This window comes from Artemia sp. Qi Xiang Cuo, chromosome 7 (assembly GCF_049724085.1).
Source record: "Artemia sp. Qi Xiang Cuo chromosome 7, ASM4972408v1, whole genome shotgun sequence".
In the NCBI taxonomy this organism is placed as follows: Eukaryota; Metazoa; Arthropoda; class Branchiopoda; order Anostraca; family Artemiidae; genus Artemia; species Artemia sp. Qi Xiang Cuo.
Window position 1 is genome coordinate 2,413,797 of NC_142800.1, and position 13,907 is coordinate 2,427,703.

The 13,907-nt window shown below is 38.3% G+C and overlaps 1 protein-coding gene across 2 annotated transcripts in view; it reads right to left on the reverse strand.

The window, feature by feature from the left end:
* The window catches only part of LOC148949857 (uncharacterized), a 239,064-nt gene that overhangs the window by 88,839 nt on the left and 136,318 nt on the right, over positions 1–13,907 (reverse strand). For both annotated transcript variants that reach the window (XM_089091331.1, XM_089091332.1), the window contains exon 3: positions 10,056–10,523. In XM_089091331.1, the coding sequence (XP_088947457.1) occupies positions 10,056–10,523 (468 nt within the window). The remainder of the gene's footprint in view (positions 1–10,055; positions 10,524–13,907) is intronic.

The following is a 13,907-nucleotide window of genomic DNA, read 5'->3' on the forward strand; positions in this document are numbered from 1 at the left end:
AATTCTGAGCTAGTGAATTTCCAACGTTCAGGCTGGTGGACTGGGTCCCCAATACTGAGCTGGTGGACTAAGACCCCAATTTTCCAACTCTTGCATTTCATGACAGAAATTCAAAATGAACTTCGAAAAATCAAGAGAATGTAACTGTGAGAAGGTAAAGCACAGCAAGTCACTACTGAAATATTCCAACTCTTGCATTTCACGACAGAAATTCAAAATGAAATTTGAAAAATTAAGACAATGTAACTGTGATATTGTAGTTTTCGTGTGTGTGCATAAGTTTTCGTGTGTGTGTGTGTGTAAATTTTCGTGTGTGTGCGTAAGTTTTCGTGTGTGTGTGTGTAAGTTTTTGTGTGTGTGTGTAAGTTTTTGTGTGTGCGTATGTTTTCGTGTGTGTGTGTAAGTTTTTGCGTGTGGGTGTAGGTTTTTGTGTGTGTGTGTAAGTTTGTGTGTGTGTGTGTGTGTGTGTGTAAGTTTTTGTGTGTGTAAGTTTTTGTGTGTGTGTGTGTGTTAGTTTTTGCGTGTGTGTGTAAGTTTTTGTGTGTGTGTGTGTGTAAGTTTTTGTGTGTCTAAGCTCTTGTGTGTGTAAGTTTTGTAGTGTGCGTGTAAGTTTTCGTGTGTGTGTGTTTAAGTTTTTGTGTGCTTGTTATTGTTCGTGTGCTTGTGTAAGTTTTTGTGTGTGTGTGTGTGTGTGTGTGTGTGTGTGTGTGTGTGTAAGTGTGTGTGTATGTTTGCATTTGTTTGCGTGTGTGTGTTTGATTTAGTGTGTGTGTGTGTTTGTTTTTGTGTGTGTGTGTGTGTAAGTGTTTGTGAGTATGTGTTATTGTTTGTGTGTGTGTGTAATTTTGTTTTTGAATGTTAGTTTTTGTTTGATTTTTAGTTTATTAGGGTGTTTGTTAGTTTTTTTTTGTGTTTGTTATTTTTTGTGTGTCTAATCTTTTGCGTGTGGATATAAGTTTTTTGTGTGTGTGTGTAAGTTTGTGTGTGTGTGTGTGTTTTTTTTTTTTTGTGTGTTTGTGTGTGTGTGTGTTATTTTTTCTGTTTTTAAGTTTTTGTGTGTGTGTGTGTGTGTAAGTTTGTGTGTGTGTGTGTGTGTGTGTGTGTGTGTAAGTTTTTGTGTGTTTGTTTTTTGGTGTGTGTGTGTTAGTTTTCGTGTGTGTGTGTGTGTAATTTTTGTGTGTGTGTGTGTGTGTGTGTAAGTTTTTGTGCGTGTGTGTGTGAGTTTTTTTGTGTTCATGTGTAAGTTTTTTTTTGTGTGTGTGTGTGTGTGTGTGTTTGTGTGTGTTTTTTTTTGTTTTTGTGTTTTTTTTTTATTGTGTGTGTGTGTTTTAGCGTTTGTGTGTGTGTGTGTAAGTTTTGTGTGTGTGTGTGTGTGTTAGTTTTTGTGTGCATGTTAGTTTTTGTGTGCATGTAAGTTTTCGTGTGCATGTGTAAGTTTTTGTGTGTGTGTGTGTGTGTGTGTGTGTGTGTAAGTTTGTGTGTGTGTGTAAGTTTTTGTGTGTGTGTGTGTGTAAGTTTTGGAGTGTGTGTGTCAGTTTTAGTGTGTGTGTGTGTTAGTTTTGGTGTGAATGTGTAAGTTTTTGTGTGTGTGTTAGTTTTTGAGTGTGTGTGTTATTTTTAGCGTGTTTGTGTGTAAGTTGTTTTTATGTGTGTTTGTGTGTTTTATTTTTTTTTCGTGTGTGTTTTTTATTTTGTTTGTGTTATTTTGTATGTTTGTGTGTGTGTTTGTGTGTGTTTTTTTTTGGGTGTGTGTTAGTTTTGGTGTGTGTGTGTGAGAGTTTTCGTGTGTTTGTGTTTTTAAGTTTTGTGTGTGTGTGTGTGTGTATGTTTTTGTGTGCATTTAAGTTTTTGTGTGCATGTTAGTTTTCTCGTGAATGTGTTATTTTTTGTGTGTGTGGGTGTGTGTGCGTGTAAGTTTGTGTGTGTGTTTGTTTTTGAGTGTGTGGGTTAGTTTTATTGTGTTTGTGTGATATTGTAGGTGTGTTTGTGTGGGTTTGTGTGTTTGTTTTTTTGTGCATGTGTGTGTGTGTTTTTTTTGTGTTTTTGTGTTTGTTTTTGTGTTCGTGTGTGTGTGTGTGTTAGTTTTTGTGTGTGTGTCAGTTTTGGTGTGTGTGTGTGAGTTTTCGTGTTTGTGTGTGTGTGTAAGTTTTGTGTGTGTGTGTGTGTGTGTGTAAGTTTTTGTGTGCATGTAAGTTTTTGTGTGCATGTAAGTTTTCGTGTGCATGTGTAAGTTTGTGTGTGTGTATGTGTGTGTAAGTTTTTGTGTGTGTGTGTGTGTTTAATTTTGATGGTGTGTGTGTAATTTTTTGTGTGTGTGTGTTAGTTTTCATGTGTGTGTGTGTTTAAGTTTTTGTGTGTGTGTGTAATTTTTTGTGAGTGTGTGTAAGTTTTTGTGTGTGTGTAAGTTTTTGTGTCGTCTAATGTGAATTTCAACCATTCAGGCTGGTGGACTAAGACCCCAATTCTGAGCTAGTGAATTTCCACCATTCGGGCTGGTGGACTAAGACCCTAATTCGGAGTTAGTGAATTTCCACCATTTAGGCTGGTGGACTGAGACCCCAATATTGAGCTAGTGGATTTCCACCATTCAGGCTGGTGGACTAAGACCCCAATTCTGAGCTAGTGAATTTCCACCGTTCAGGCTGGTGGACTGGGACCCTAATACTGAGCTGGTGGACTAAGACCCTAATTTTCCAACTCTTGCATTTCATGACAGAAATTCAAAATGAACAAGCCTGAAATAGCAAACTAGACATCCCAAACTATTGGTTTCAGACAACAAACACCAATGATGGACTAAGAATCCTAGCTCTGAAAAGTTCAAATAGCAAACTACACATCCCAAATCGTAATTTTCTGACAACATACACCTATGAAAGGCTATGAAACCTAGCTAATAAAAGCCGGAAATAGCAAATTAACCATCTCAAATCACAAGTTTCAGACAGCACTCACCTATGAACGGCTAAGAAATCCAGCTCGGAAAAGTCAAAAAATAGCAACCCACACATCCCAAATCATAGGTTTCAGACAACACAGACCTATGAAAGACTAAGAAATCTAGCTTAGAAGAGCCCGAAAGAGTAATTTACATATCCCAAATCCTAGGTTTCAGACAACACTCACCTAAGAACGGCTAAGAAACCTAGCTCAGAAAAGTCAAAAATAGCAAACTAGTTATCCCAAACTATAGGTTTCAGACAACAAACACCTATGAAAGGCTAAGAAATTCAGCTCAGAAAAGTCAAAAGTAGCAATCCACCCCATCCCAAATCATAGGTTTCAGACAACACACACCTAGGAAAGACTAAGAAATCCCACTCAGAAAAGCCCGAAATAGTAATTTACATATCCCAAATCATAGGTTTCAGACATCATTCACCTATGAAAGACTAAGAAACCTTAGCTCAGAAAAGCCTTAAATAGCGAAACTACTCATCCCAAACTAGAAGTTTAGGACAACAAACGCCTATGACGGACTAAGAATCATAGCTCTGAAAAGTTCAAATAGCAAACTACACATTCCAAATGATAAGTTTCAGACAACACACACCTATGAACGGCTAAGAAATCTAGCTCAGAAAAGACAAAAATAGCAAACTCCACATCCCAATCATAGGTTTCAATCAACACACACCTAGGAAAGGCTAATAAATCCAGCTCAGAAAAGTCAAAAATAGCAAACTACGTATCCCAAATCATAGGTTTCAGTCAACACACACCAACGAAAGACTAAGAAACCTAGCTCAGAAAAGTCAAAAATAGCAAACTACTCATTCCCAAACTATAGGTTTCAGACAACATTCACCTACGAAATACTAGAAAACCATAGCTCAGAAAAGCCTGAAATAGCAAACTACACATCCCAAATCATAATTTTCTGACAACACATACCTATGAAAGGCTAAGAAACCTAGCTCAGAAAAGTCGAAAATAGCAAACTACACATCCCAAATCATAGGTTTCAGACATCACACACCTATGAAAGACTAAGAAATCCAACTCAGAAAAGCCCGAAATAGTAATTTACATATCCCAAATCATAAGTTTCAGACAGCATTCACCTACGAAATACTAAGAAACCTTAGCTCAGAAAAGTCTGAAATAGCCAACTACTCATCCCAAACTCGAAGTTTCAGACAACAAACACCTATGAGTGACTAAGAATCCTAGCTATGAAAAGTCCAAAAAGCAAACTATACCTCCCAAATCATAATTTTATGAAAGGACACACCTATGATAGGCTAAGAAATCTAGCTCAGAAAAGTCAAAAATAGCAAACTAACCATCCCAAATCATATGTTTAAGACAACACACACCTACGAATGGCTAAGAAATCCTGCTCAGAAAAGCCTGAAATAGCAACCCACACATCCCAAATCATAATGTTCTGACAACACATACCTATGAAAGGCTAAGAAACCTAGCTCAGAAAAGTCGAAAATATCAAACTACACATCCCAAATCATAGGTTTCAGACACTACACACTTATGAAAGACTAAGAAATCTAACTCAGAAAAGCCCGAAATAGTAATTTACATATCCCAAATCATAAGTTTCAGACAGCATTCACCTATGAAATACTAAGAAACCTTAGCTCAGAAAAGTCTGAAATAGCCAACTATTCATCCCAAACTCGAAGTTTCAGACAACAAACACCTATGAGTGACTAAGAATCCTAGCTCTGAAAAGTCCAAAAAGCAAACTATACCTCCCAAATCATAACTTTCCGAAAGAGCACACATATGATATGCTAAGAAATCTAGCTCAGAAAAGTCAAAAATATCAAATTAACCATCCCAAATCATAGGTTTCAGTCAACACACACCTACGAATGGCTAAGAAATCTAGCTCAGAAAAGTCAAAAAAATAGCAACCCACACATCCCAAATCATAGGTTTCAGACACCACACACCTACGAAAGACTAAGAAATCCGGTTATGAAAAGTCGGAAATAGCAAATTACATATCCCAAATCATAGGTTTCAGACAACACTCACCTATGAACGGCTAAGAAACCTAGCTCAGAAAAGTCAAAAATAACAAACTAGTCATCCCAAACTATAGGTTTCAGACAACAAACACCTATGAAAGGCTAAGAAATCCAGCTCAGAAAAGTCAAAAGTAGCAATCCACCCATCCCAAATCATAGGTTTCATACAACACACACCTATGAAAGACTAAGAAATCCAGCTCAGAAAAGTCAAAAATAGCAAACTACATATCCCAAATCATCGGTTTCAGTCAACACACACCAACGAAAGACTAAGAAACCTAGCTCAGAAAAGTCAAAAATAGCAAACTATTCATCCCAAACTATTGGTTTCAGACAACATTCACCTACGAAATACTAGAAAACCTTAGCTCAGAAAAGCCTGAAATAGCAAACTATACATCCCAAATCATAATTTTCTGACAACGCATACCTATGAAAGGCTAAGAAATCCAGCTCAGAAAAGTCGAAAATAGCAAACTACACATCCCAAATCATAGGTTTCAGACACCACACACCTATGAAAGACTAAGAAATCCAACTCAGAGAAGTCAAAAAAGCAAACTACATATCCCAAATCATAAGTTTCACTCAACACACACCAACGAAATGCTAAGAAACCTAGCTCATAAAAGCCTGAAATAGCAAACTACTCATCCCAAAGTATTGGTTTCAGTCAACACACACCTACGAATGGCTAAGAAATCCTGCTCAGAAAAGCCTGAAGTAGCAAACTACACATCCCAAATCATAGGTTTCAGACAACTCACATCACCGAAAGACGGGTGCTGGGGTTGAGCTTTTGTGGGTGTGGGGGTCCCTTGTGGGCGGTTGGTCGTTGGGGCGCTGGGGGGGACGTTGGGGGACGGGGGGTGGGGCTTTGGGGTCGGGGGATGGCATTTGGGGGTCTGGGTGGGCCTTTGGGTGCCTGGGGGGCATTTGGGGACCGGTGGAGGGCCTTTGGGGCGCCGGTGGCCCTTTGGGAGCTTGGGGGGCCTTTGAGCGTCCGGGGGGCCCTTTGAGGACCAGAGGAGGGCCTTTGAGGGTCTGAGGAGGGCGTTTGGGGGTTGGGGCTCTATGGGAGCTTGGGGGACGTTTGAGTACCGGGGGCTTCCTTCGGGGTGGGGGGGGGGGATCGGAATCCTTGGGGGTTGGGGTAGAGGACCTCACAACACTGTTCAAATGGAACTTGTGTATTATAACGACCACACTCAAAACCTCTTCTAAAACCCTTTCTAAAATCTTCTTTCAAAATGTCTCTAACTGTTTCGCCGAAATAGTTCCATAAAATGGATAAAACCGTTTCGCCCAAATAATCCCTAAACGTAATTTCAGCGTGTTCCATTTGTTTGGCATCTGTGCGCTAACGCATTTCAAATTTCTAGGAAACCCTTTCCTACGTTAATCTCTTCATCTCATATATTTTCCTAGCTAAACTATTAGGGTTTCGTTAGAATATCAATTTATCTCTCCGACTTAAAGCTCCGTGAAGCCGTATTTAAAAATAGAATTTCTATCTCTTTAGACTCCCGCATAATTCCAAGATAACAAGTGATGTCAATTATAATTCCTGACACTAAAGATCAATGAAGCCCTATTTGAAAATGGAATATTACTTTTTCTCTCTGTCCTAAAGAATGTTTATCCCTCAGACCTAAGATTAAAGAAGCCTTAATGTTTCATAATTCCCCACTTCGTGAATCAATAATTTTCCCTAGCGATTATGTAAATCAATTTCTCAGGTTAAGCTAACCAAACAACAATGAAGCCATGTTTGTTTCATAATTCTCCCCTTCGTGAATCAATAATTCCCCCATCGATTATGTAAATCACAGATTAAAGAAGCCATGTTTGTTTCTTAATTTCCCCTTCGTGAATCAACAATTTCCCCTTCGATTACGCAATCAATTTCTCGGAAATTCACTTCCCCTTCGATTACGCAATCAATTTCTCGGAAATTCACTTCCCCTCGAGTCCTAGATCAATAACATTGCTCCCGTTAGAATTCAATGCGCATGTGCAACCTTCGCCCCGGAGCTATTACACATAGAAACATCAAATAAATCGACCTTGGAAAAAGAGGTCATTGACCCCATTAACCACGTGTTCTCCCTAATGGCTCTATGCCCATATATGGTGTGCTGTCAGTATTCTATGCCCATATTTGGTGTGCTGTCACGAGTCAATAAGGCCCTTCTACTTTTGGCTCACCGTATATGAATAATTAAAACAAAATTTGAATATTAATTTTACTTTTATTAGGTTAAATGGCTTTCTCGAAACTTGTTTAATTTTATTTACGAACGTTTTTATTAGTAATAAATATACGTAACTTACGTAACGAACTTCTTTATTCATATATTTTTAATATATATATTAGAAGGTTCGCCCCCTTTTCAATACATTGCTTTTTAAGCTAAACTTCGCATTTTGTTCCAATTCTTTAAAAATGACCCCTTAATCACAAATGCCGTTAATTAGAATAAATAGCTCTTATGAAAGTACTAAAAAATCTTTGGCTTAAAGAGCGAGGTATTGACTAGGGGGTGAACCCAATCAAAGACGTAATGTTTTCTGTCGTTGCAAGTTTTGATGTTGCTCCTTACTTTCAGTTGAAAAACTTGTTTTTTTTATATATATATAATTTCTTATCTTTTTTTAAATAATGCTGGGAAATCCGGCAACCGCTTCATAGCAATGTCCTTCCCCCATGAAAACTTCCTTCATGGAAAGATCCTCCCATATAGACCCCGACCCACCCACCCCCACTACCAGAAAAAATCCACCTAAAAACGTCTGTATACTTCCCAATAACCAATACTATATGTTAACATTGGGTAAAGTTCATAACTTTCAGCCCTCCTCCCGGGGACTTCGGGGGATTAATTCATCCTAAAAGACATAGTTATCATATTGTCGACCATGCTGAACAAAATGGCTCTCTCAAAATTTCGATCGGGTGACTTTGGAAAAAAAATGAGCGTGGGAGGGGGCCTTGTTGCCCTCCATTTTTTGGTCACTTAAAAAAGGGCACTAGAAATTTTAATTTGCGTTCGAATGAGCCCTCTTGCGATATTATAGGAACTCTGGGTTGATATGATCACCCCTGGGAAAAAAAAACAAATAAACGCGCATCCGTGATCTTTCTTCTGGCAAAAAATAGAAAATTGCACATTTTTGTAGATAGGAACTTGAAACTTCTGCAGTAGGGTTCTCTGATACGCTGAATATGATGGTGTGATTTTCATTAGGGTTCTATAACTTTTAGGGGCTTTCCCCCTTTTTGGAAAATCAGCCAATTTTTTTCAGGCGCGTAACTTTTGATAAGTAGGATTAAACGTGATGAAACTCATATACTTGAAATCAGCATTAAAATCTGATTCTTTTGATGTATCTATTGGTATCAAAATTCTGTTTTCTAGAGTTGCAGTTACCATTGAGCCGGGTCGCTCCTTACTTACAGTTCGTTACCACGAACTGTTTGATACCAGTTCTCGAGTGTGTATTATAACACATAAATACCCAAAGGTTTATTGTAATAATCAACGCTTCTGCCACCAAGTATCGTGGCACCAAACTTAATGTTGATGTTACGATTTACCCTCGTTTCACAAAGCATCTTTCTTGATTTGTCAAGCAACTATAGTTTTCAATGGCACGGGGAGGGGGAGTTTGAATCCCATCACTCAAATTTTTGTTCGTCTAACAATGTAACAAATATACATAACAACAAATTTTTTATGCGTTCAAAAAAATACCCCCCCCCCCCCACTCCCGAACGAAAATTCTGGATACGGCCTTGAGTGCAACCATTAATAAATGGACCCCAAAATAGCTTTCACTGACTATATCAATGCACAACCAAGTTCCACTAAGTCGATTATAAAGCTTGCTAGAAAGGCAAAAAAAGAAAATCCTTCTGTTGTACGTAATTTACGTTTTCCTACCAAACCTTAAGAACAACCTTGTAGAACTTGGCTATTCTGATACAGTATATGCATTTTTTTTTCTCTCTCTAAAAGCTTTTTAATTACAAGAAAAATGAAGTAAAAGACTCGTGAAGCGAGAGTGTCACCAAACCAATATTGAATTTTCACCCCTTGTAAGCATGGGCGTAATTTTCTATGGGGCAGGGGGCAGTTTTCTTTAGTATATATTTACCTTTATAGAGCACCGTACTATAAAGTGTCTTTACAGTACTTTCATGGTACGAAATAGCCAATTTTTCGGTTTTAACTGTCATTTTCGCTTGGTTTGAGAAAATTGGCTCCAACTTTGCCCCCCCCCCAGGATTTTGACGAAATTGCGCCACTGCTTTTAAAATTTGGTTAAATAATATTATTTGTTTTCTTTTTACACGATTTCCTAGCTTTGGTTTAACGTCGTTTCTGTCTTAGTTATTTTCGAAGACCACGCTGCCTTTCCATGACGTACAAATAACAGTTCAAATAGGGATAAATCCTTTTATTAGATAGTGAAAGAAACAATCAAAAATAGTGCATACTTCGATCACATAAACAGTGACCGTCATCACCAGATATATGTGATTGAAATATTTGAAGTTTTTTTGTCCTTGTTTTTCACTGTCTAATGAAAGTATTTATCCCTATTTGAACGGTTATTTGTATGTTTCTATCTTCCAGGCATGTGATCCGGATGAGGGGCTTCAGAATTGTACCCTTTCTCCCAAAATGGAAGATTTTTCCCCCGTCAATGTCTTATATTTCCCATACAATTTATGTGTTTCTCGTGGGGTTTTTTTCAAAGCTGCTTTTCGCTCGATTTTTTTTTCGGAGTACGTATGTGCGTGCTATGTGTAAATAGATTGGCTATAATTCTTTACTAGGAGGTAAACATTTACCCTCCTAGTTAAATGCGCAAAATGAAAGATAAGCAGTTTTCTGAGTCTCCTGAACAATGTAGTAAAAAGGATACGGTGATAACAGATGAAGCAAGTACATATATTCGGGCACACTCATGTCTGGAGGATATATTTTGGCAGTTGGTTATTTTTGCGTAGCAACTCTGCCATTACAACAAATAAAAAAGAATGAGAATTACCTTGTGCTTGTTTTTCAGGGTCAGATTGTACCGTATCTTCTTGGTTCACTTCCTTCGGTTGTTCAGGACTGGCTTTCGGAATTTTCATTTCTGTAGAATGAGCTGGTGAAGTTGCAGGGGATTCTTTCATTTCCACTCTTTTCCTCTTCTTTAGCGGAATGTTCTTTTTCTCATGATCGATCTTCTTTTTTGTTATCTTCAATGGTTTATCATCACAATGAAATTCGTAGACATCTATTTCAGGCTTTGACTCTTCTATTTTCTTTAAACTTTTTTTGGTTGCATCTTCCACTTTTTTGAAGACCTTTTTGGAATCATTTTGCTCTTCTTTCTTTTCTTCAACTTCCTCATCTTTTCTTGAAGGAGACTTTAGAGGCTCGTCGTCCCTTTTCCGTCTATCTAAGTCAGTAGAAGCAGCCATCATAGCGGTCGCATTAAGACTAGCCATACGCTTTGGAACTATAAAATCTAGAATAAAAACAAGTCAAATTAGTGTGAGAATACCTTTAGCGCATACACCAAACATGGAGTAACAATATATTTTGGAGGGAGATGGGGGCACACACCATTCCAAATAAATGCAAGTCATATGGACCTATGAATAAAGAACGAGCGGGAGTTGCCTCAGCACCAAGAATAAAGCCAGGCTAGATTTCAATAACACTACCGGTACTCATATATTTTACTACCAACATCACCTAAGATTACCCCTACCCCACCCCCTAACGTGCAAATACATAGCCCAAATTATATAATTCCAATGTATTTTGTCATCCGCTACTTGTTTTAGTTGTTTTCCACTGAGCGTAAGCTAATTGTTTCTTAATACAGACATATAAAACCGGTTACCCGCATACAAATTACCCGCATACTGGTGTGTAAGGATGTCAAACCCGTAACCTGGATGTGAGGGTTCCGGATCTCCCTGAAACGTCATAATCTCTTATAGTGTTGATACAATTCGTCTTTTATCTGCCGTTTCGACGAACGTTACATCCTCTCCAAACCCGCAAAGTGTTGCGCGGTTACTTAGTGCATGGCTGGATTAATCTAATAGGACAAACACAAAGGACCGTATACTACTATTACTACTAATAACAACTCACCTTAGCAACAAGCCAGTTTAGGCCAACACAGCTACGCACGCTCCTCCTCCATCCCAATCTATTCAAAGCCTCCTTCTTTACACTCTCCCAGGAAGTTCCCAAGTCCCTTAAATCTTTCTTTATGACATCCTCCCACCCCAACCGCGGATGACCTGCTTTCCATTTAGCCCAAGTAAACTGCAAAGTGTAGACTGGGAAACTGCCAAAGTGAACAGTCCCTTGGTGCAATCAAATTAACTTGGCACAAGTTCCAGCTAATGATAAGAACAAAAGAAGGAAACAAATGTCGGATATTGTGGCTGCGTATCTTACATAGACATAAACAAAAGCAGGATTTGATACGAACACTTCAGAAGATATTCCAAACCAATCCCATTTTTTTCGTTTCTAAAGGTTTTGCAGTCAAAGCCGTTGACTGACTCTTCTATTAAAACACTCTAATGATAAAATAAGGCGAAAAAAGCATCTTTGCCAAAAGACACCCAATAATGTTTTAGATGCTGATTCAAATGAAATGCACTTAAAAATTAACGACATTCAAGCAACTAAACAAACACAAACAATCCAAGAGTATTCCACCAGCTGAGTATTGCACTAAAGTCACAACCAGTAACAGAACCACTCTTATAGTTTTTCTCCACTTTTTACTTTATGGACTTGGCCACGTTGGCCTTCGAACGGATCATATATAAACTCTGCAAAGACAAAATATAGACTCAAACTAGTCAAAGAGTCAGCCATAGGATAGGCGTAAAAAAGTAAACCGTGGAGCATACTGTTTTGTGGGGACTAGAGAAAAAATAGTATCCCCATCCATGAAAATTTAAGTCCCCTTACCCATTCACAAAAAAACATCTCGTCAAAATTCTAAATCGATCAACAAGCCGTGACAAAAAAAAACAGGGTGTGCTTGCCAAGAAGAGCAGGGGCGTACCTAGCAATTTGATCTTGACTGAGGACTAGACCCATGGATTGATAATTCTCTAGCCATTGGTGTACAACCTAACTCTTACAGAGAACTACGTAGGTCTTCTTTGCAACCACTGCTTTAATCTTTCAAACAGCTCAAAATGTTTCTTCACTTAATTCCAGGTAGCAATTAGCTCAAAACTTCAGCTTTGGTTGGAATGGTACGGGCTGGATAAAACACTACCGGCTGAACAAAACAGTACTGGACAAAACATGCGGGCTGGACAAAACACTACCATTAGTGACTAAAGCAGACTTGGTGGTCTCACAAGTAATTCCGTCGAACGTTTCTTGTTAGAAGTTTCGTTCTATTTGGAAGAGTTTTACTAAATGACGTCTTTAAACAATATACAAGAGAGTAGCCATATGTAAAGCATTGAAACAGAATATTCGTATAAACCCATTTCATTTGTCGCAAAAGGTATTGAAGATACCAGCATTCTCATGGGTGTACGTAGCTTCTACTCTAGGGGGGGGGGAGCAGCCGATTCTGTGATTAAGGGTGGGGGCTGAAGCTATATTGGCAGTTCAAAAAACCTTACATTGCCAGCAAGTTCTATCATACCTATGAACTCTTTATTAATAAGTAATCACCGAAAATCATAAATCATCAGTAAGCTTTAGCATTAATGAATCTTCCTGGATTAGAGCTAAACCTTTCCAAGACATTAATTATAAATACTTTTTCTTTAACTTTTGCTATGTCATTCCAGCTGTTTTTTTACAGTTTTTTCAACCATTTATATTTTATCAACAGCCTTTTCTACCATTTAGCTTTTTTCAACTGCTTTTTCAACCATAACCAGTATAAATTTGAAATTCAGGGGGACAACTGTCCCCCTCTGCCCCACCCCCTTCCGTACGCCCAAGAGTATTCTGAATAAATACAAAGGATTATTAATACCCACAGAATAATGCCAAAGCTAAAAGTTCAATCGGGAAAATTAATTTAAAAAAAACTGTCCACAAAAAAAGTTTTTTTTCAAAATGAACTAAGAGCTACACTAAACAGAAGAAGAGCAGAATTCAAACAATAATTTAAGTTTAACACGAGCAAAAATCATTATCAATTAATAAATAAGATAAAAAATTAACAGAAATTAAAATGAATGATGAATTCTAACTTAAAACGAACATAAATTACCACAAACAAGACACGGGCTAACGCCCTCTAAGCATTCCAAATACCAGAGCATCATTTGTGCTTTACTGAAAACCTTTCTTTCGGCAGTGTATTTTTATTTGTCATAACATTAACAACAACACAAAAAAAAATCACCATAATAGCCAAGATTACAGAAAAGACCAATGAATGTGGATCGAAAGTTTAATATATATTCATTCCTGGAAGTCTAAAAAAGAGAAAACGTTTAAGATATATTTTATTTTCAGTAGAGCAATCTAATCAATAGACTGAAAACACTTGGAAACAAGGGATATTTCCGACGAGGCGCTGACTTACCGCCTGCGGGTGACATCTGGGATCCCCATGTGGTCTGCACAGTCCCGCCAGGCTTGGTACAGCCCCCAAGACGCTTGGGACACCCCCACCCTCAAATGCTAGGTACAATTACGGTTCCGTTGTAACTGAACCCCGTATAACCGAACCCCCGTGCAACTGAACCCCCGTACAACTGAATCCCCGTATAACCGACCCCCCGTGCAACTGAACCCTCGTGCTACTGAACCCTCATGCAACTGAACCCCCTTTAACTGAACCCTCGTGCAACTCACTCCCATTTAACTAAACCCCGTGTAACTGAACCCTGTATAACCG